The sequence below is a fragment of the Rhincodon typus genome, chromosome 8 (assembly GCF_021869965.1).
Source record: "Rhincodon typus isolate 14 chromosome 8, sRhiTyp1.1, whole genome shotgun sequence".
Lineage (NCBI taxonomy): Eukaryota > Metazoa > Chordata > Chondrichthyes > Orectolobiformes > Rhincodontidae > Rhincodon > Rhincodon typus.
This window is the reverse complement of record NC_063339.1, coordinates 78,777,380-78,800,956: the sequence shown is the minus strand read 5'-3', so window position 1 is coordinate 78,800,956 and position 23,577 is coordinate 78,777,380. Positions and strand designations below refer to the sequence as shown.

The 23,577-nt window shown below is 43.2% G+C and overlaps 1 protein-coding gene across 1 annotated transcript in view; it reads right to left on the bottom strand.

Annotated features, from left to right (window-relative positions):
• Positions 1 to 20,197, bottom strand: part of heatr4 (HEAT repeat containing 4) — a 57,645-nt gene extending 37,448 nt beyond the window's left edge. Inside the window, exons 1-6 of the mRNA XM_048599763.1 lie at positions 20,118 to 20,197; positions 17,954 to 18,841; positions 11,507 to 11,685; positions 8,440 to 8,601; positions 4,092 to 4,286; positions 2,967 to 3,101 (exon numbers count right to left, since the gene is read on the bottom strand). Coding sequence (XP_048455720.1) covers positions 2,967 to 3,101; positions 4,092 to 4,286; positions 8,440 to 8,601; positions 11,507 to 11,685; positions 17,954 to 18,762 — 1,480 coding nt within the window. The 5' untranslated portion in view covers positions 18,763 to 18,841; positions 20,118 to 20,197. The remainder of the gene's footprint in view (positions 1 to 2,966; positions 3,102 to 4,091; positions 4,287 to 8,439; positions 8,602 to 11,506; positions 11,686 to 17,953; positions 18,842 to 20,117) is intronic.
• Between the last annotated feature and the right edge of the window lie 3,380 nt (positions 20,198 to 23,577).

Sequence of the window (23,577 nt, the reverse complement as noted above, 5' to 3'; positions counted from 1 at the left end):
TGCTAGTGCTGGAGTCAGAATCGATACAATGTGGAGCTGGAGGAACACAGCAGCTCAGGCAGCATCAGAGGAACAGGAAAGTCTAGTCCTGTCGACTTTCCTGTTCCTCTGATGCTGCCTGACCTGCTGGTCTATTCTACCTGTGACTCCAGACCCACAGCAAAGTAGCTGACTCTTAACTTCCCTCTCTGAAATGGCCTACCAAGCTACTTGGTTCAATAATAATTAGGGATAGACAACAAATGCTGGCTTCGGCAGAGGTGTCCAGATCCCATGAAAGAATAAATAAATGAAACGCCCATCCCCCCATCAATTGATAATAATGGGAATAGATGAAGACACATTCTGGCCTGATTTTGTGTGAAGAGATACTATGAAACTGCCAATGGTCAGCACATAATGTAGTAAATCAGCAGCAAACTCTGCAGTCTTTACCTGTAAGTTAAACACGGCTATCAGGACGTTGCTGTCCAATTTGATCTGATTCTCCAGACGTAATGCTACACTGATACTTGAATGAGAGTTTTGCCATTGAAGTATGTGAGCGTACGAATGTCATGGGATTACAGAAGCGTTATGGCACAAGAGGCAGCTATTCAGCTCATTCTGCTTGCACCAACTCTTCAAGTGAGCATCTTCACCTTGTGCCAACCTTGCACTTTTTGTCCATACCTGTCCAAGTAATCATCCAATGATTCGGCCACAGCTAGAGGATTGTGTGCAGTTCTGGAATCCGCATTTTAGAAGGGATGTGATAGCATTAGGGAGGATGCAAAGGAGATTGACCAGGATGTTGTCTGGGCTGGAGAGATTCAGTTATGAAAAGAGACTGGACGGACTGGAGTCATTTTCCTCAGAGCAGAGGAAATTGACAGGGGACATGATTGTGATATAAGATTATGAGGATCACACATAGGGTAGACAGGAATAAACCTTTCCTCTTGATAGAGGGTTCAATGACCAGGGGACTTAGATTTAAGGTCAAGGTCAGGAGGTTTAGAGAGGATGTGAGGAAAAACATTTTCACCCAGAGGGTGGTGGGATTCTGGAACTCACTGCCTGTAAGGGTGGTAGAAGCAGAAACCCAAAGTATTTAGATGTATACTTTGGCTTTTCAAGTGCATAAAGCTATGGGCCAAATCACTTCTACACTGTCTTCAATGCTCCCTACAATATAGTACCCAAATTTAACAATACTCGAGCTGACAACTCTGGACTGCATATTTTTATTAAGACCATAAGACATAGGAGTAAATTTAGGCCATTCAGCCCATTGAGTAGCCCCAGCATTCAATGAGATTGTGTCTGATCTGATAATCCTCAACTCCACTTTCTTACCTTTTCTCCTTAACCACTGATTCCCTTACTGATTGAAAATCTGTCTATCTCAGCCTTGAATATAACAGCCTCAACAGCCATCTGCAATAAAGAATTCCACGGATTCACTACCCTCAAACGTAAGAAATTCCTCCTCATCTCTGCCTTGAATGTGCAACCCCTTATTCTGAGATCATCCCTTCTTATCCTACACTCTCCCACAAGAGGAAACAACATCTCTGCATCTACCCTGTCTCGTCCCCCAAGAATCTTGTATGCTTCACATTTCACATTCTTCTAAATTCCAGTGAGTACAGGGCCGACCTACTGCCAACCTCTCCTTATAAGCCAGTCCTTTCCACCTTACCTGGTGTCAACCTACAGTACCTTCTCTGGACTGCTTGTCTCATATTTCCTGTTACATGCGTGAGGATTTCCCAATTGTTCCTGCTGCTCGCTGAGAGATTCTCTCTCCATCCTTGTGCAAGTCTCAGTGCGTCACACTGTATTTATCCCTGTGACTGAACGATTCTCCCAACTGTCCTTGATATCTCAGTCTGTGACTCCAATAATGATAATGTGCGACTCTCCCAATTAGTCCTGTTATTTTCAGTGAAATTCTCTCTGTATGGATGACTATGTACATTATTTCTACTGCTCTACGTGCCTCAACCCCCACCCCCGATTGTAGCTGTTACTGTTAGTATTATTCACTACTCCTATTGTCACCATTACTACATGTGCACACGTGCAGACACGCACATATGCACGAGAGTGAGTGTGTGTGAGGGGTAGGGGGAGGGTGAATGCCGTAAATACTACAGCCAAAGGAGAGGAGGTAGCATTTGTTTTTGCCTCTTTTTGGCAGTTCACCCATCTCTGTAACTGACATATTCCAATAACTAATAAGCAGACATCAAAAAAACTACACAGGGAGGGTATGGCTCAAGAAAAGAAACTGATTAGTTCTTTATGGAGATTGCCATCAATCTCCTGGTGACTCCCCTTTGCCAGCTGGGAATCGGTTAGGGTGGGAGAGGCCTAATGCTTGTATTTGTAACAGCGACCGTGAAATTACCAGATTATTGTAAAATTCTAAAAAAAAACTGCAAATGCTGGAAATGTGAAACAGAAACTGAGATTGCTGGAGAAACTTAGCAATTCTGGCAGCATGTGGGGAGAAAGCAGAGTCAATCTTTCGGGACCAATGACCCTTCTTCAGAATGGTTGACTCAGCTTTCTCTCCACAGTTGCTGCCAGACCTGCTGAGTTTCTCCAGAGTCTCTAGTTTTCACTGCTTTTGTTATTGCAAAACTTTATCTGGCTCACCAATGCCCTCAAGGAAAGGACATCTGCAGTCCTTCTTCGATCTGGCCTACTTGTGACTCAGTAAACAGACTCTTAATTGCCTAGCAAAGCACTGAGTTGAGAGCAAAGATGAGCAAAAATGCTGACTCTGACACTGTTAAAAACAATAGTGGTGTTCCACTGTTACACTGCCCTGGGAACCACCTAAACTGCTTCTATTTACAAAGATCACAAGTCTTTGTGCCATTGGTAAGGTCAAGACAGCTGCAGACATCTTAGAAATCAGCAACAATGCAACACTGAAATGAAATTTCTTTCAGGTCTGTAAATGTAAATCACACCTTTGACTTCTTCCAGTTTTGGACGCTCAATAGCTCCTGATGCGCAGGTTGCAAGGGCACTGAGCTGGACATTTCTATGTATTGCTTTGAGGTCTCTCTTCAGTTCTTCTATAGTGACATCCTGCCAATGCGAATCTAGAGTGTAACAGAATGTTAAAACTGTATTTTGCAACACTGTTTTCAGCTTACATAGTACTATAGGAGGATTCACATAACAGTCAATGATTGTATCTGAGAAGAATCCAGTTTCTACTGGAACTATATGCAGCAAGATCACATGGTCAGCTCTCAATCGGCTCAGGGAACCTGACTCAGGAAATAAACTGACAACTGAGAATCACAGCTTGGGTTCATGCATGAACAAAAGTCCCTTGGCTGAGATGGGAGAAGGAAGCAGCACTCCAGTGAATGTTAGAAAACTTAAATATTACGCTCATCCAAGTTATCAATTATAAATTGTAAATAGCAGAGACCTTAGCACTGATCTTTGAGTTACACTGCTAGTTACAGCATCGCAAAATGAAAATGATCTATCTATTTCTACTCTCTGTTTTCAGTCCCAGTAAGTAATCCTCAGTCCTTGCTAATATATTTCTCCCAATCCCACAGGACCAAATTGTGTGCAATAGCCACTTACATGGCACCTTATCAAATGTTATTTTGAAAATCCAAGTTCACCATATCCAGTTACTTACTCACTCTCCTGCTCACCCACTTACTCTGCCACCAACACCCAAATTCATTCATTTCTTCAGGCTGGATCCCAAGACCTAGCTGAAAATAGGCAATTTATCCAAGATTAACCATGATTACAAGAGCTAGGCTAATGAAAGCCTCTTTCTGCTAATGATATTCTGTTCGCAACACCCCATCTCACTGCTTGAACACTTTCCCACGAAGCTTTTATTCTTTAAGGGAATGAATATTTATTGCAAATTTTGAATTAATTCTTTGAATGATTCAGCACTTCTGAAAACCATACTTCAGCGCAGGTCAGTGGGTCACTCTGAAATAATCAGTGCCCATGGAATATTTGATGCCCAAGAGCCTACAGCAGCTATTGAAGTAAAACGAGGAACATCATGGAAATAATTTGCTGATGTTTTTTCTGAGCAGAAAACTTACAAATGCGCCAAGCTTTGATCCATCCTGTGACCATGTTGCGCATTACTTGCAGGTCCTCTTGCATTTTAAAGGATTTCTTCACTTTTTTTTCCACCAGATCATAGTCTGGCAGTCTCAGTCCTTGCTCCATGGTGTAATCAGTGAGGGTAGGCAGGCCTGTCCACCGCCTCAAGCCTTTTGACACCCTCTTGGATCCTGTATGGATAAAGACGCAATCAGTTCTTCCACTGGCAGAAACAGTTTGAGTATCAGTGAAGCTTCTCTGAGCAGCCACAATTCTTCATCCTCATCCTTCAAACATCTTGGGCCTCACTATTCTGACTTGAGAAGCAGCTCTCATTATCCCCACCACACACCCCACTTCAAAAAGGCCTGTGCTGTGGTATAATTTTATTCACCACATCAGAAGTGTTCTTCTTTCTTGGCTTATGATTCTACTTTAGCGAAAACGAAAAGGAAGGGCAAAATGCCGTGTAAGGTAATAGGGCAAGGTGTTAACTCACTGAAAACTCATTCACTTCAACACAGTCAAAATCAGGCCTCATATAGTCCCCAATTGATCAAGTAAGTGTTACTTTTATTGTGAGGGAAAGGCAATATGAAAGGTTATGCTTCAGTAAACCATATCAGGAGTGCTGTGCACTGTACTAGTTTCCTTATTTGAAGATAAGAGTGTAAAAGCACTGAAAGCAGTCAGAGTAGGTTTACTAGACTAATACCTGGAAGGGGCAGGTTGCCTTACGAGGAAAGGTTGAACAGCCTAGACCTGTATCTGCTCGAGTTTCAAAGAGTAAGGGGTGACTTGATTGAAACACGAGTTCCTTAGGGGTCTTGACAGGAGGGAATGTTGAGAGGATGTTTCCTCTTTTGAAAGAATCTAGAACCAGTGTTTAAAAATAAAGGATTATCTATTTAAGACATGAAGCGAAAATAATTCTCAGAAGGATGGTTGTCTTTGGAGCTCTCTTCCTTAAAGCCAGTGAGGTAGAATCTTTAAATATTTTTAAGGCAGTGGTTGATTCTCAGTTAGCAAGGGAATGAAAAATTATCAGGAGTAGATGGAGCGGAGGTAAAGTTACAAGCAAATCAGTCATTATCTTACTGAATGGTGGAACAGGCTCAAAGTTCCAAGGGGCCTCATTATCACCTGCTCCTGACTTATATGCATGTTCTGAAAGCCTTTCAATCAGCTGGAATATGAGCAAGGAGTACTGCTTTAAAGATACTTTGATAAAACAAGAGAAGAACAGTCTTGATGATTGGAATGAAGGAAGCTGAGAAAGAAATAGAGCTGGAGTCACAGGAAAAGCACTCAAACAAGCATCCAGAGAAGACAAATCAGCAAAGGGAAGGGAGAGAGTAGAAATCCAATATGCAGTTGCTTCTAAAATGAGCACAAACTTGCAAATTTCATGTTGCGTCCCTCGTTCCCAAGCTAAACTGCAGCAGCTGTCAAATTCATTTTGCAACTCCTTGGTGCTCAGGGTTACCACCAATTGTAATACAAGCAATATAACAACAACCTTCTAAAAAAAGGCAGCAATATCTATAAACTACGCAAAATAGGAAGGGTGACCTATTGTAGAATACGCTGGTAACAATCCACGCTGTTCCATCATCACCTCAACATTGTCCTGGCTAAGACCATAAAACACAGCAGCAGAATAGGCTATTCAGCCCATCGAGTCTGCTGTTTCATTCAATGAGGTCAACACTGATTGACAATCCTCAACTTCATTTTTCTGCCTTTTTTCTATAATCCTTCATTCCTTTACTGATTGAAAATCTGTCTATCTTAGCCCTGAATATACTTAATGACCCAGACTCAATGGCCCTCTGTTGTAAAGAATTCCACAGATTCACTTTCCTCAGGGAGAAGAAATTCCTCATCTGTATTAAATGTGCAGTGAATACATGAACAGGAAGGGAATAGAAGAATACAGATCCTATAAGTGAAGACAGTTTTAATATGGAAGGACAAAATGTGTCGGCACAGGCTTGGAGGGCTGAAGGGCCTGTTGCTGTGCTGTACTGTTTATTGTTTGTTCCATCTCTTTATTCTGAGATTGTGTCCTCAGATGGTAGACTGTCCCACAAGGGGAAATACCCTTTTTGCAACTACCCTGTCAAATCCCCTAAGAAACTCGTATGTTTCAATGAAGTCACCTCTCATTCTTTTAAATTCCAATGAGTACAGAGCCAATCTACTCAACCTCTCCTCATAAGACAGTACTCTATATTTGATATCAATCATAGAGTCAGAGTTATACACCATGGAAACAGACCCTTTGGTCCAACTCATCCATACTGACCAGATATTCTAAATAAACCTAGTCCCATTTGCTAGCATTTAGCCCATTTCCCTCTAAGACATTCCTATTCATGTACCCATCCAGATGCCTTTTATATGTCATAATTATACCAGCCTCCACGACTTCCTCTGGCAGCTCATTCCATACATGCACCACCCTCTACATGAAAAAGTTTCCCCTTAGGTCCCTTTTAAAACTTTCCTCTCTCACCTTAAACCTATGCCCTCCAGCTTTGGACTCCCCTGCCCGGGGAAAAAGGCTATTCATCATATCCATGCCCCTCATGATTTTATAAACCTCTATAAGGTCACCTCTCAGAGGGATATAGGCCAAATGCTGGCAAATGGGACTAGATTTATTTAGGATATCTGGTCGGCATGGACAAGTTAGACCAAAAGGGTCTGTTTCCATGCTGTATATCTCTATGACTCTATGACTATGACTCTAAAAGTGCATAATCTCACATTTCCCCATGGAATATTCCATTTGCCAAGATTTTTCCCACTTTATTACTTGTCTGTATCCCTCTGCAACTAAACCACAGTTTCCTTACTAAATTTGGAAAGAGCAAAGCCATCATCTTGAGCTTTTGCCCCAAATCTCAAACCTTTGACATCCATTCCATTCCACTCAATTTCCTCTAGGCCAATCTCAGGTTGAGTCAGATTTTTCACTATTCAAGCTGAGCTTCTGACCTCACATCCCTTCTTTCATTACCTATATCCTTCTCCGCTTTACAACGCTCATCAACTTCTGATCTTTTGTGCATCTCTCACTCCCTTCATTAGTGACAGTTGTCCCTTCAGCGTCTAGGCCTCACACTCTGGAATTTTCTCCTTAATCCCTTCTATTTCTCCATCTCTATCTCCTCCTTAATGTCCTCCTTTAAATGCACCTCTGTCTAAGCCTATGCTCACTGTACCTAATATTTTCTCCTTTACCTCAGCACCTGCTTTTTGCTTACACCTCTGTGATACACCTTGTGGAACTTCTCTATATTAATTGCCACATAAAGCTGCAAGATGTTAACATTGATGATGCTGCATCTGCCACATCCAAAACGTTTTAATTAAAACAGGTGAAGAAGCAATGCAACTTGCATTTATATAACTTTGAACTGTTGTGTACACCTTTATTCTTCCCATTTAAAGAACTTTGAGACCTAGAGAAAGGACGAAGAAAGGAAAAGCGGATGACCTCAGGCCTAAGATAGACTTCAGGTCTTGGGGTTGGATACCCTGGAGAGGTGAGTTCTGATACAATCTGATTGGGGCGGCATGGTGGTTCAGTGGTTAGCACTGCTGCCTCATAGCACCAGCGATGCAGGTTCAATTTCACCCTCGGTGTGGAGTTTGCACATTCTCCCTGTGTCTGTGAGAGTTTCGTCCGGGTGCTCCGGTTTCCTCCCACAGTCCAAAGATGTGCAAGTTAGGCAGATTGGCCATGCTAAATTGCCCGTAGTGTCCAGGGATGTGTAGCTTAGGTGGGTTATAAGGGTATGCTCCAAGGGTTGGTGTGGACTTGTTGGTCCAAAGGGCCTGTTTCCACACTGCAGGGATTCTATGAAGTATTAACATTACTGATAATACAGAAATGGATATAGCTTTAGAGCTCAGGTCAGAATATACCTAAATCAAAGAAGGAACCCTTGAAAGAGGATTTAAGAGACCTATTTGAAAGAAGCTATTTTCACCAAACGTAGGTGAAATTAACAAAAGGTAAGTGATTCTTGGGAGCTGATCAGCTTTGATGAGTCACCAAGATATTTTATGAGGGGGGGGGGCTCATGAATGGGCTCCTTAAGAATAATGTAGTGGTGGGGAAGGACTACTCAATGCATGTGGGAGTGAGTCCCGAAAAAAAAAACATAAGGGGGCCAGGTGTGTTTCATCAGCCCATAAGCACGGCATTAAGTGGAGCTTCTGACAGGGTTGAAGTCAAGGTTTTCAGTCTTCCCCATGTTGAGGACGTAACGTCTGCCATAAGACATGACAAGGACCTTAGGTTACTAACTTGGCTTTTAATGGAGCTCAGACCTGGAGGCGCCCGCTGTTTGTCTTTGTCCCCTTTGTCCTCCAACCACTCTTCTGGGGGCTGGGGAAAGCGCTCTTGGAGGTGTTTCTGATACTCGGAAAGGTTGTCCATGATGATCCTCTCCTTGTATTTCTCACCACGGTGGTAAACCACGCTGGATGACCCTGAAATGTAAAACGTGTAAAATTCAGTGACACAAAGCAACTTGCACATAATGACCAAACATCCCAAATTTAACGCATAAACATGAATAGCCATGAAGAATTAACTGACTCCTCCAACAGATCAAATACATACCCACTACAATAACCAAAGCATATTGAGTTAACTCCTGTACACTGCCCAGTGCAACATCCTTCCCACAAACTTTTAACTTATTCCAAAGCCTTATTCTATTTTAGGTTACTTTCAGTTCTTAACCCATGTCTTTCATTACATGAACACTCATCCACTTGAGTGATTCAGTCAAACAATGAGCGAGAAATTCCTGTTTAGTAGTGTGAAATAAAGAGCAGATGAAGGATGATCAATTCAGAATAGTCACAAAAGAGATGAGGAGTCATCTGTGCAAAGGTATGATCACAGAATAAGTGAGGGGCCCCTGTTTATTGATGTACTTACAGAATTATTGAGGATTCATTGAGGGTTGTTGAGGGTTAATTGATGCTGTAACTGCTTAAACTGGCTTCCCAATGCTGCAACATGCCATCCAGGCACACAGGTTCAAATCACAGGCCTCACTTTCCACCTTACCAGTCCCCACATCCAAAGGATCATAAGCCACCATGTCCACCATCTCCAGCGGGATGCCATCACTAGACACATAGATAGGTTCTTAATTATCAAGGGGTCAAGGGTTATGGGGAGAAAGCAGGAGAATGGGTTTGAGGAACTTATCAGCCATGATTAAATGGCAGAGCAGACTCGATGGGCCGAATGGCCTAATTTCTGCTCCTATGTCTTATGGTCTTATTCCCCTCCCCTCCCTTATCAGCATTCCACAAAGACTATTCCCTCTGGGATACTCGGGTCCATTCCTCCTCCACTCTCAAAGACTCCTCACAGCAAATGGCACCTTTCAACGTAATCACAGAAGGTATAGCATTTGCCCTTTTACTTCCCTCTCCTCACTATCCAAGTATCTTCCAGGTGAAGTATCGATTTACCTACATTTCATTCAATCTATCTACTGTATTCGCTGCTCACAATGTGGTCCCCTCCACACAGTTGAGACAAAATGTAGATTGGGTAACCACTTTACAGAACACTTACATCCTGTCTGCTCCCAGTTACCTGCCACTTCAACTCACCGCTGTGTCCCTTGGCCAACATTCCATCTCAGAGCTGCTGCAGTGCTCCAGTGAGGCTCAGAAGAAACTGGAAGAACAGCATCTCATTTTCCACTTGGGGACCCTACAGCCTTCAGGACTCAGTATTAATTTCAATAATTTTAGCACCTTTACCCACCCCCACACCCCTAGCCCTGTCATGACATAGGCTGCTTTCAACACAGCCAACACATTTTCACGTACTTATGGTTCCCATTATCAGCTTTTCTGTCTCTCTGGCCATTCATTTGTCTGTCTTTCTCTCCGTCTGGGCTCTGATTCCAACTATCATTTCCTCCTTTAACTTCCCCTCCCCTCCACTTCATTCCTACCTTTAGTATCTCTCCTAGAGACTATCTAGTTCTGAACAGGAGTTACTGACTGGACCCAAGTTTCTTCATTAATTTTGGTTTCTGTTTCATGTAACAGATCAGCTATAGTATAAAAGAAGGGCTTTCTTCCAGTCATACCCTCACTACTTCGTCAAATGGATTTAGTGCCAACCTCACATCTTTCCCCATTAACACAGCATATTCGTTCTATTTAAGTAATCATTCAATGTCTCATTAGTGCCTTGATTGAATCTGTCTCCATCACACTTCCAAGCTCTGCATTCCACAACCGAACAATTTGCCGTGTGCAAAAGTTTCTTCTCATTACATTTACTTCTTTTGCAAATTACTTTAAATCTGCACCCTCTCCTCTGGATTCTAGATCCAGATTCAACAACAGCTTCTTTCCTGCTATTATCAGAATTATGAACAGACCTCTCATATATCAGATACTTTTCAGAAGAGCGGTGTGGACTTGATGGGCTGAATGGTCTGCCTCCACACTGTAGGGATTCTGTCATGGCACTGGCTAGACCAGTATTTGTTTCCCACCCCTAACACTCCTTGAGAAGGCCACGATGTAGAGGTGCCACTGTTGGACTGGATGGTCAAAGTCAGAAGTGACACGACACCAGGTTATAGTCCAACAGGTTTATTTGAAATCACAAGCATTCGAGGTGTTGCTCCTTCATCAGTTGAAGTGACATCACTTCTGCCCTAGAGAAGGGGTAGTGGTTGCCTGGAATTTGCACCCACAATGCTGTCAGATGGGAAGATCCACGATTCTGACCCAGCGATACAGCAGTGGGAGGGGGTGTCTGAAGCTTGTTCTTCAGTGTGATCAGGCAATGAGAAGGACTACTGAGGAACCCAACAAATGCACCTACAAAAGCATTTCTTGGGTTGTTTATGCCATTACCCCTTTTCAGTGAAGGAGCAAAAACCTGAATGAGTCAACATGCAATAGTAGTGCCTGGTCTAATGTTGCTCTGATCCAATGTTCTGCGTATCGGATTTAAATGGAAGTGCATAAGGGATTACAACTTGCCACAGGTCTCAGTGTGATTTTACCACAATGAAATAAAATGAAGTTCTAACACACATCCTGTTGAAAAGTTGCACATTATCAGCACAAGACGCATAGATTATACCCAATCCCCTGAACCACAACAGAGTGAAGGTGCAGGAGCTTTGTCCCTTAGGAATCACAGATCAGGGAGGCGAGGCTGTGGAGTGGGGGAGAATGAAAAAGGGTTTGGGAGCCTTAGAATCCGATATTGGATTGTCCACTGGTGTTGAATACAAATGAGAATCTCATTATTTAGCAATACATCAAGAAATGTAGTACTCAGGTTTCTTTGCACTTCCTGTAAACAGCTGTTCATGTAGTTCTTAATGTCTCTAATTACCAGTGTATAGATCTTGCTCAAATACATTCTCAGTGTAATAGATGTGTTTCCCAAGCTTTGAGTTCAGAATGGTCTTGGGTTTTGGTGGAGGTTCAAAGTGCTTCACTTTCAGGTTGGCTGCAGTTCGATTTATAGATCCAGGTTCCTCCATGCCCTCATTCAGGTCAAACCCAGGAACCCTGTGAAAGCCAACCATAGTAACATGTTGTCAGCCATAACTGCTATTCTTATTGTTATCTTGTCCTGATGCACAGAAATAGCTCATCTCTCCAACACAGAGCACAAACTTCTGCATGACTTTGATCAGGGTCAGCGCTTATCCCTCCTTACCCATTAAATTAAACATTGTTGAATCACAGCTGCCCAAATAGGTTAACAGCTAGGAACCAGCATCTAAATCTTTTTCCAATCACATGTTTATTTGCTGACTCTGCAGTCTATAAAATATATACTCTACCTTTCAGGACATGACAAAGGACAGGGAAATAAATTAGAGTAGATACTCCATGTGAAGAACTAGCACAAACATGGGCTCCTCTAGTGCTATAATTTCTCTGATTTTCCTTTTTGAAGCCAGCTGCAGCTGACAGGCAGCAGCATTTTCACCTGTGAGTCACTAAATTTCAGGTTCAAGTCCAGGGGGCTACAGCACAAAAAAAAAAGTCTGATGCTCCAGCGCAATACTGAGGGAGTGCTGCACTGTCAGACATGTCATCTTTTAGATGAGACAACAGGGACCCCATTTGCTTGCTCAGGTAGACACTCAAGAACTAATTTGGCGAAAAGCAGCTTCCCCTGGTATCCTGGCCAGTATTTACATGATGGTGATGCTCAATGCTCTGTGAAGACTTAACAATAGTATGTGTTGACAGTAATAACCTCTCAAACATGTTTCACTTGAATGAATTTACACTGCTGAGGTCTTGATGCAGCAATTTATTAATAATATTCAACTTTATGAACGGGCACAGTTGTCCTAATGTCGCCGATTAGGACGAGTATTATCGAAAGGAACAAATGTGGGATGACAGTACAAAACAGGGACACGTGCAAGTTCAAGCTAATCCCCAGTGTCAGAGCCTAGGGTTATGAGCAAAGACTGTTGACAGTTGCATTGATCAGCCTAGAATGACTACTCCTGAGTGACATATGCAGTTGTAGACAATATTGATGAGAACGTAAAAGGTAATCCACACAGTACTTTAAATTCTCTGACACTTACTTCATCCAACTGACTGAATGGGCTGTGAAAGCAGATATAAACGTAAATTATGAAAGGCAGTTGGACGTGCGCATGGAAAGCTAAAATCTGCAGGACTATGGGGAAGGATTTGAGTGGACTAATTGGATTGCTCTTACACAGAGCTGGTAGAGCACAACATGTTGCTCCACTACACTGGGACTCTATGTCAAAAGTACTTTACTGGTTGACGGTCATTCCAAGATTCTGGAAAGAGCCGTATAAACCAAAGTTTATTCTTGCCTACAATCTCTCCTTGAAGGTTTGAGCTGACAGTCAAAGACTATCTTTGAAGAAAACTGCTCACCTACAGGTCCACAATCAGATTCATCAGCCTCATGAATGTTTCACTTATAGTGAAAAATGCAGTTCTGCAATAACCTCATTTTCTGAGCTCAAGGGGCTGAGAAAGACATAACTTTAGAGAAAACCCCAGGCCATTCATTGCTGTTCACTGTGATGGTTGGGAAAGGTACAAGCTAGAATATACGGTATGGAAAGAGCTGAGAAAGATTTTAACAAAGTTTTGGGAAGAGGCCTTCCACTCCCTTTTCATACATGTTCTGCCACTGTGCCATCCAATGTCAGGCAGTGCATCAGAGGGAATCATTTAATACCTACACATGCACACACACACCCCCCCACAAACCCCAACTCACTATCAGACAGTCCTTCTCGAGAGTTACTAAGAGACCTAACCCACACAACTGGATCAAAACACAGCGCAAAGGATATCACAAGGGTCGAAACAAATAGCAGAGGACATGAGAAAAGCAAATATAAATGGGGACAATGTTATACCCAGGTTCTTAAAGAAATGTTGTCCAGTCCACGTCCCAACATTCCACACAGCCAGGATCAAAATTCAAAACCACATCTTCCTCATAGAAATGGGAATATGAAGCCATTTAGCCCCTCAATTAGGTCTATTTCTTAATCCCATCTGTCTTAATCTGCCTTAACACACTAACCTAGGAAAAATTTATCGACTTGTGTGGAAAGCTCCAAATGATCACACTCCGCAAAACTTTTGTGTAAGTGAGAGAGGGAGTTTTACTTTGTGTGAAAAAGTCCTTCCTGATTTCACCCTTAAAGAACCTAATTATAACACTGTGGATCCTTGTTTTGGATTTCTTTACCAGAGGAAACAGTTTCACTATGTACTCCCTATTGAAGCCTGTAATCATGTGCAACATATAGATCAAATCATCTCTCAACCGTTGACATTCAACAGCATACAAACATAGCACGTGCAACATGCCTCTCATCAAGTACCCTACTTAGTTTATAATGCATTCTCTTCAAAGTCAATATATTCTTTATGAGGTGCACTGCCCAGAACCAGAACACTTATCCAGATCAGACAAGGGACAATAATCGTTGCCAGGGTTGTTCAGCATACACACTTTCTAGGCGGGATGATCAGTGGTCTGCTAAGTCTGAGGTGATGCCCCACTCCAACTGACCATGCCTAGAGGCCTTCGTATCGGCACTGAGTGAGTTACAGCTGTCTGAAGGTCCAGTTTAAGAACGATGCAAGGACCCTGTGAAACAGCAAGTAAAATGACAGAGCTGACAAAAAAGAAGTAGGGTTAATGGTAGAATTGCATTTCAGAACACAATTGCTCAGATCAAACAGAGGGTATGTAGGTTTCAGGTAATGCCACAGGTAGTAGCAATGCCAAGTTAATATATATTATAGTATTGGTTAGACCTCAGCTGAAGCATCGCATTTGATTTTGCCACAGCACTTTTAGAAAGACGTCAAGGCCTTAAAGTTGGTACAGAGGAGATTTATACCCAGGATAGGAAACCAGTTATGTGGAGGGGTATATGCTATGTTGTTCTCCTTTGAACAGAGAAGGAGAAGGTAAATTTGCCAGAGGTGTATGAATGGTTAGGGATTTTGATAGAATGGATATGAAGAAATTGTTTCCAGTGGTAATGAGGGATTTAACATAATGGCAAAACAACTCAGGGAATTTATCTTTAATACGCAGCCACTTGAATACCCTGAGAGGGCGCGATTAGCACATTAGCACATAGTAGGTTCAAAGACCTCTTGGAATGTTTGCAGCAAATTCTCAAAGAGGAGCATGAACTGTCAGAGATCATTGCATATGTTGGTACCAATGACATAGGTAGAAAAAGGGAAGAGACCCTGCAGAGTAAATATAAGCAGAAAGTTAGGCAGGAAGTCAAAAAGCAGGACCTCAAGGGTAGTAATCTCTGGATTATTCTTGGTGCCATGCGCGAGTAAGAGTAAAAATAGGAGAATACAGCAGATGAATGCATGGTTTAGGAGCTAGTGCAGGGGGCAGATTTTTGGATCATTGGGAACTCTTCTAGAGCAGAAGTGACCTGTAAAAGAAGTACGGGTTGCACGTGAACTGGAGCGGGGACCAATATCCTCATGGGGAGATTTGCTAGTGCTACTCAGGAAGGTTTAAACTAGTCTGGCCGGGAAATGAGGCCATAAGCAACAGTAAGACAAGAGAGAAGTTGAGGCTGGTACAGAAGTTAAAGAGAGCAAGTTAAATACACAAGGCAGGCAACAGCACAGCAAAGAATGAGGGAAGACTGATAAATTAAACTGCATTTATTTCGATGCAAGATGCCTGACAAGTAAGGCAGATGAATTTAGGGCATGGATGGGAACATGGGACTAGGATATCATAGCTATTAAAGAACATGGCCAAGGGAGGGAGAGGACTGACAGCTCAATGTTCTAGGGTACAGATGCTTTAGAAAGGGTAATAGGGGAGTCAAAAGAGGAGAGGGAATGGCGTTTTTGATTAGGGAAAACATCACTGCAGTACTTAAGATATTCCTGGGGGATTGTCCAGTGAAGCTTTATGGGTGGATTAGGGGCAATTAGGGATGGGCAATAAATGCTGGCCTGGCCTCATCCTGTGAATGAATAAAAAAAAAATACATTTGGGCAAGGCTAATTTTGATGTTATTAGAGAGTCAAAAGTTGACTGGGGGAGGCTGTTCACGGATAAAGGGATGTCTAGCAAGTGGAACGCTTTTAATAGCGGGATAAGGCGAGTTCGGGGACAGCATGTTCCTGGTAGTGTGAAGGGCAAGGCTGGCAGGAGTAGGAACACTGGATGACTAGAGATATTGAGGCTCTGGTCAAGAAAAAGGAGGCATTTGTCAGGTACAGACAGCTGGGATCAAGTGAATCCCTTGAGGAGTATACGGGGCGTACAAATACACTTAAGAAAATCAGCAGGGCAAAAAAGGGAACATGAGATAGCTTTGGCAAATAAGGTTAAGGAGAATCCAAAGGGATTCTACAAGTTTATTATGGGAAAAAGAGCAACTAGGGAAAAAATAGGGGCCCTTAAAGATCAACAAGGCCACCTATGTGTGAAACTGCAGGAGATGGGCAAGATCCTAAACAAATATTTTGCATCAGTGTTACTGTGGAGAAAGACATGGAAGCTAAGCAACTCAGGGAAATAAATAGCGATGTCTTGAAAATGTCCACATTAGAGAAGACAGGGTCAAGGACATCTAAAATGCAATTTAGATAAATCCCCAGGACCTGATCAAGCGTGTCCCAGGACATTGTGGGAAGCTAGGGAAGAAATTGTGGACCCTCACCAGAGATATTAGTATCATTGACAGCCATGGTAGAGGTGCCGCAAGACTGGAGGGTGGCTAACGTTGTGCCTTTATTTTAAAAAGGCTGCAAGGAAATGCCAGGGAACTACAGAGCAGTGAGTGTGATGTCAGTGTGGGTAAGTTGTTAGAAGGGATTCAGACAGAGAGAATCTACATGCATTTGGAAAGGCAAGGACTGATTGAGGATAGTCAGCATGGCTTTGTGCATGTGAAATTGTATCTCACAAACTTGACTGTTTTGAAAGAGGTAACCAAGAAGATAGGTGAAGGCACAGCAGTAGACGTTGTCTACATGGACTTTAGCAATGTTTTCGATGAGGTTCCAGATGATAGACTTGTCGATAAGGTGAGATCACATGGGATCAAGGGAGAGCTAGCCAATTGGATACAAAATTGGCTTGATGGTAAGAGACAGACGGTGATGGTAGAGGGTTGTATTCAGACTAGAGGTCTCTGACCAGTGGTGTGCCACGAGGATTGATGCTGGGTCTCTTGTCATTCATCATTTATATAAACTATTTGGATGAGAATATAGAAGACATGGTTAAAATTTGCGGATGACACCAAAATTGGGTGGTACAGTGGACAGTGATGAAGGTTACCTAAAAGTACAATGGGATGTTGATCAACTAGTCCAGTGGGCTGAGAAGAGGCAGATGGAGTTCAATTTAGATAAGGCTGTGAGGTGTTGCATTTTGGTATGACAAACCAGGGCAGGATTTAATGGTAGGGCCCTGGGCAGTGTTGTGGAACAGACAGACCTAGGGCTTTTATCGGTCAGAGCTTTGAATACAGGAGTTGGGACATATTGTTAAGGCTGTACAAGACATTGGTAAGGTCACATTTGGAATACCACGCACACCTCTGATCACCCTGCTACAGGAAGGATGTTATTAAACTGGAAAGACTGCAAAAAAGATTTACAAGGATGTTACCAAGACTGGAGGGTTTGAATTATAAGGAGAGGCTGGATAGGCTGGGACCGTATCGCTAGCACGTAGGAGTTTGTGGGGTGAACTTATACAGCTTTATAAAACCATGAGAGGCATTGATAATGTGAATAGCCAAGGTCTTTTCCCAAGGGTAGGAGAGTCCTAAACTAGAGGGCATAGGATTAAGGTGAGAGAGGAAAGAATTAAAAAGGACCTGAGGAGCAACTTTCTCACATAGGGGGTGACGCCAGAGGAAGTGGTAGAGGTGAGTTCAATTACAACATTTAAAAAGACATTTGGACAGGAAAGGGACATGGGCCAAATACAGGTAAACAGGACTAATTCAGTTTAGGACACCTGATAGGCATGAACGAGTAGGGCTGAAGGCTCTGTTTCCGCGCTATATGACTCTATGACACTATTCAGCAGGGAACTAGATATAGCCTTAAATCGAGAATATTTCCAAGGCTGCAGAAAAACAATGAATGGCTCCTTTAAAATGTGAGCAAAGGCATGATTGACAGTACCTTCTATAATGCAAAATGTCATAACTGCAACCAAAAATCCAACACAGTCGCCTGTGGATTGTTACACCCATCAACTAGGAAGATCACACTGGGATTTTGCACTGGATATCAGTACCTGTAGTATGCAGTCAGTGGAGTCTTGGTCTCTTTCCTAACTACAGTCACAACAGGCTCTTGGGCCTTGATTTGATCGTACAGGTGGAAATCACTGGCAGTCATGGTCTCATCCTCTACCAGGGCATGGGTGTAGGCAGAGCCGTAATGGTCTTGCAGAAGTTTGCTGAGCCTGGCGCGAGAAGGGCCCCTGGGCATCTGCTTGGTCACCAGCCACTGTGCCGTCCTCTTGCTCATTTTCTTCATCAGGTACTCATCCCACGGCTCATGCAGCTCGCTAACGGAATCTTTTGCCCCTCTCTCGGGGATGTCTCCCCATTGCTCCACTGATGGAGTCTGCAATGCTCCTGCCACAAGACTGCTGCTCTCTGGCATGCGGATCACTTCAGCAGAGATGGCGTCCTCGTGCAGATGGCTGGGTGTTGATCTCCGATCAGAGCGGTCTGTGGTCAGTGCAGCCTGCTGACCTTCTGCCTCCCTCTTGGGCACCTGGCGTAGAGTCTTTGGGTGACATGAAATTCGCTTCAAATGGCCAGGCCTGCGGGGAGGGTGGTCTTTCACCTCTTGGGGTGCGACAATCTCAAAGAGATTGAACATGTTTCTGCCATCTGTTTCCTTGAAAGGGACACGGTAAAACATCATGGAGTTAACTACATCCTGGGAGAATTTCAAGTTCAACGATGCATTTTTAATGTATTGCCGTTGCAACTGTTGCCTGTACTTGCACTGGGGAAGAACATCCTCTTTCAGAGGGAGGATGGTCTTCCAATTCTGGCTGGTAGCAGGAGGCTTCAGTGTCGGGAGGTCCATGGTTTAGTTTGCTAAACTCATCGAAACCCGGAACATTGGGACTTCTTCACAAAGAATTCAAATTTCAATCTATTCACACCTGCAAGTAGAAATTTAATAATAACCACATTATTGCACAGTAAGTGAATTCTGATATCAGACAAGTGATGCCAAACCTAGATGATTTTAAGATCTGCCATTAGTCTAGAATGAGTGAACCACAGCGAGTGAACTGTGTCCAGTGAACATCTCTCTGCTCATTTCCCTTCATTCTTTCACTCATTCTCTTCCTCTTTCATTTGTCATTTCCCACAGTCTCTGACTCTCCTTTTCCCCATTCAAGCTCCCTCTCCCTCTGACTCTCCTTTTCACTCTGTTCCTCATAGGAGTGGTCACTCTTGTGGATTTATAAAAAACAATTTTCCAACTGTGGTCTGGAATTCGGTGATGTAATCTAGACAGGAACTCAGGGACAACAAAAAGTCTTGCTGTGGGTGATATTCATTGTTTTGAGCTTAGATGGACATAGTTATGAGTAATGTGTGTAAGAACTTATTTTAAAGGTTTAAATATTGCAAGAGTTTAAACTTGCAGTCTAAGAATCACACAGCTTTGGACTTTCTGCCGACTGCTATGCAGGGTTGCATCCCAACTGGTACTGGTATTGCAAAATAACTCATTATTATTGATCCAGATATTAAGGCCCAGCTGCAATTTATCTCCTACCTCTTTGGAACAAGCAAACTTTGAATAAATTGCCGAAGTGCAACTAAACATAATGTCCTTTCCTTTTCCCTTCGAAGTATTAAACTTTTCTTTATTAAGTTAGTATAATTTTATTACTTGTGTCTTAGTTAAGTCCAAAGACATATTGGAGCTTGGAACTGCAGAGCAGCAGTGAGATTGAAAAGATAGTCCTATTTGAAGGGAAATGACAGACAGCTGGTTTAGTCATCCAGTGCAGCGTTCTAATTGGACCATAGAACACTACAATATCCTGCCTTCATCTGCTAAAAGTGCTCACTATTTCTGCAACATCCTTGAGTGCAATGATAACACAGTTTCTTCACTGCAAACGTCCTTCTTAAACCTTACTCTCTGTACCCTCCATCCTCACTTAACTGCAAAGAGCTCGCGGCTCTTTGTCAATAAGATCAAAACAATTGCATCAGCTGACCCTGTCATGTCCCCCTTACGTTAGATCACTAGGCCAAACACCTAACTTGTTTTTCCCCATACCTCCCCGTCATGCCCTATCCAAACTCATATAGTTAACGAGATTGATTTCCTGGTCCGTCTACCCCATTTCCACCCAAACTACTGCCGATCCAACTTCACCATCTGGTTGCCATATTAGCCAATAAATGTTCTCTTACTTCAGCTATCATCTCACTCTCCTCCAAATCTGTTGCCACCAACCATCTCCTCAGATAAGCTTGGCTGTATTGCCTTTTTGTACAATTCTCATTGGAACATACAAGGTCCTGAGGAGATCTTACTGAAACATGAGATTCTGAGGGAGCTCGAGAGGGTAGGTGTTGAGTGGATATTTACCCTTACTGGGCATTCTCGAACTAGAGGACACAGTTTAAAAATAAGGCACCCCCCTTTGCTGTTACGTTAAATAAGCTGAATGTCCTATTCCTGGTCCTGGTTTCTTACGATCTAGTCCCATCTTTCCAGGATCTCTGTGTTTAAATCCTTCAATCAGGTTTCCATGATTCTGATAAAGATGAACATTCACCATCTTTTACTTCTCAGCCTGTCTGCAGCTTACGACAAACCTTCCTCCTCTCCACTGGTGTTCAACACAGTTGGGGCTGATTTCACCTGGTTCCATTCTTACCAAATTATACTCAGAGTATAACTTACACTACCTTCTCTTCCTGGACCACTGCATCTGGTGTCAGTGAAATTTCTACCCTTGAGCTCCCTCCTATTTCTAATTTGCACACTACCCTTGGACAACATCATGCAAAAGTACAGCATGAGTTTTCACATGTATGCTGTCGAAACAGTTCAATTTTGTCATGAACTCGTTGGACTTCTCCACTGTTGTTCAGTTATTAGACTGACAACCAATTCTCTTTGAGCAACAATCGCCTCCAATTAAATACTAGCAAAGCTAAAACCATGCACTAGGGTACCCAACTAAGAACATGAATAGGAAAGATTGGAAGGGTCACCAGATCTGAAACGTTAACTCTGATTTTTTCTTCACAGATGCTGCCAGACCTGCTGAGCTTTTCCAGCAACTTTTGTTCAAGATTTGAAGGGATGTGGGCCAAAAGCAGGCAGGTTGGACTAGTTTAGTTTGGGATTACAATCAGCATGGACTGATGGGACGAAAGGGTCCGTTTCCACGCTGTGTGACTCAATAACTCTAGAACTCCTCACCATTTAGATAATATGCTCCCTTTTTACAATTTCTCCCAAAATGGACAATTAATTTCACACTTTCATAGATATACTCCATTTGCCAGATTTTTACCCACTTAACCTCTCTGTATACTCTTTATAGGCTCTCTATGTCCTCTTCACAACTCATTTTCCTAACCATCATTGTATCATCAGCAAATTGGGAGATGTAGCTCTGGGCATCACACCTCGGGGAGAATACTTTGGCCTTAGATGTACGGCACATTCAATGTTGCTGCAAGAATGCATGGGAGGCAATATAAACTAAATGATACAATTTTAAAGGGGCGCAGAACAGAGAAACTTGGAAGTGGACATACACACATCTTCAAAGGCAGCAGGTAACCCTTTCAGGCTGCCAAAAGGACAGAAAGTTGTTGGTTTCCAAAAAAGGCATTAAGTACAAGGATAAACCTTTAGGGGGGAAAAAACCCCACACTGGTCAGTGGAGTAGTATATTCAATTTTGGTTTAACGCTTCAGAGAGGGTGTCAAGGCTTGAGGAGTGTAGAGGGAGGAGTGAATGCAATTTGTGTAGAGACTGGAGAAGCTGGGATTGCCTTCGAGCGGAGATAGTTAAGGATTTGAGACAACAAGGTGTAGAGCTGGAAGGACACAGCAGGCCAAGCAGCATCAGAGGAGCAGGAAGGCTGGCGTTTCGGGCCTAGACCCTTCATCAGAATTCAGGTTAAGGATTTGACTGTTTTTCAGTGACAAACAGCAGCCAGTTGGTTCTCAAGAAAAGAATGAAGTGGTGAGTCATTGGGATACTGGAAAGCAAATTTGAAAGCAACGTTCAGACTTGAAGGTGGGGGGGGGGGGGGAGGGAGCCACACGGTTGTGAGAAAGGGTCGACAATGACACTTTAAAAGTGCTGGAGTTGGAATGATGGTCTAAATGCTCCCCCCACCCCCTTCCATAGCGGCTCTACCTGACTCCCGACACCCCCGAACCCCTCTCCCCCACCACCAACCCCTCCCCGGTTACCCGCCCTCCTCATCTCCCGGGCTGAGCTCCGGCGCCGCGCAGAGACCAGGCCGCAGCGTCCCCATGGCAACGGCACCAGCGGGGCCCGCGCACCGTCCCCATTAAAGAGCGCGGGGCGTGCAATGCCGCCCGTCCCCATTAAACAGCACGGGGCATTCACCTCTGTGCCCATTATACAGCAAGGCTGTTAACCACTATCTCCATTAACTAGCGGGGTACTCCTTATGGTACCCATTACAGAGCCGGTTACTTCTCACTGTCCCCACTACACAGCATGACATTAATCATTTCTTCATTAAACAGAGGGAAATTCACCACTGTCTCCATTATACAGCAGAGAGTTTTCTTTTCATCATTAAGTTGTGGTATGTGGGCATCACTGGTTAGCCAGCACTTATTTCCCATTCCCATTAATCAGGTGATATTATTGAGTCGTTTACCACTGTTCCTATTAGACAATGTGGAATTGTTGAGTTTTTAATGATTACCAACATCAGGCTATTCCATTTTCGACCACCCAGCCCCGCTGATCAAGATAGTCTGGAGACGCAGTAGCCATCCTTTGGAACCGAATCCAGGGCTGGGCTGTTCTTTGCATCAGCTAATACTATACATTCTTCTGGAAAGCAGGTTTATTCCAGGAGGCTATGGATGTTTAAGGTGAAGGTAAAAAGGTGCTTCTGTCTCACAGAGAATCAAGTGATTTTAAGAGGTGGCAGGAAAGGAAAGAGGCACTAAATCATGCACAGTCACACTGAAGTGGGGTGGGGTAAGCTCAAGGGACTTGATGGCCTAACCTTGATCTTTCCTTACTGAAATCAGAGCAAGAAAGTCTGAGTCTCCTAGTGCACTGTCAGATCCAAGAAGCTTATCCTGGTGGCCTGCTACTATCAGTTCCTAGGCCAAGTGACAGGGTGAACACTGAGGTGGGGAGGTGGGGGGGGGGCGGTCTATTCACCACCAAGCTACATAAATTGCTCTTGCACTGCTGACAACAGGTTAAAGTCAAATACGTGTGAGGTGGTAGAAATCATCCCTTATCACTAAGGATAGCAGCAGTCTGTCAATTTCATAGCCTTGTTTATCCTGGTTTGAGAGAATTTGGAAAACCCCAAGTTGGATACAGAGGCCAAGGTTAATTGTCATTGAATTGTCATTTTGTGCAATATAATTGCTAACCTGCCTGCCCTAGGTGTGTTTCTCCCATGCAGTAAATGTGCACGTGTTAAAAGCAGTCACATATGGGGGCTTCCTATCCCATTCACCAACATGTGCACCCCCTTTGCAGGTAAAAATTCTTCCCACAGTTAGTAATACAGGATGCTGAGGGGAATGTCATGACCAGCAGGGTAAGGAAGTTAAGGGATTAACATCAGTGGAGGTACAGCCAGAAATACAGCACTGAGGGAACCAATAGTTTGAGACACTAGAT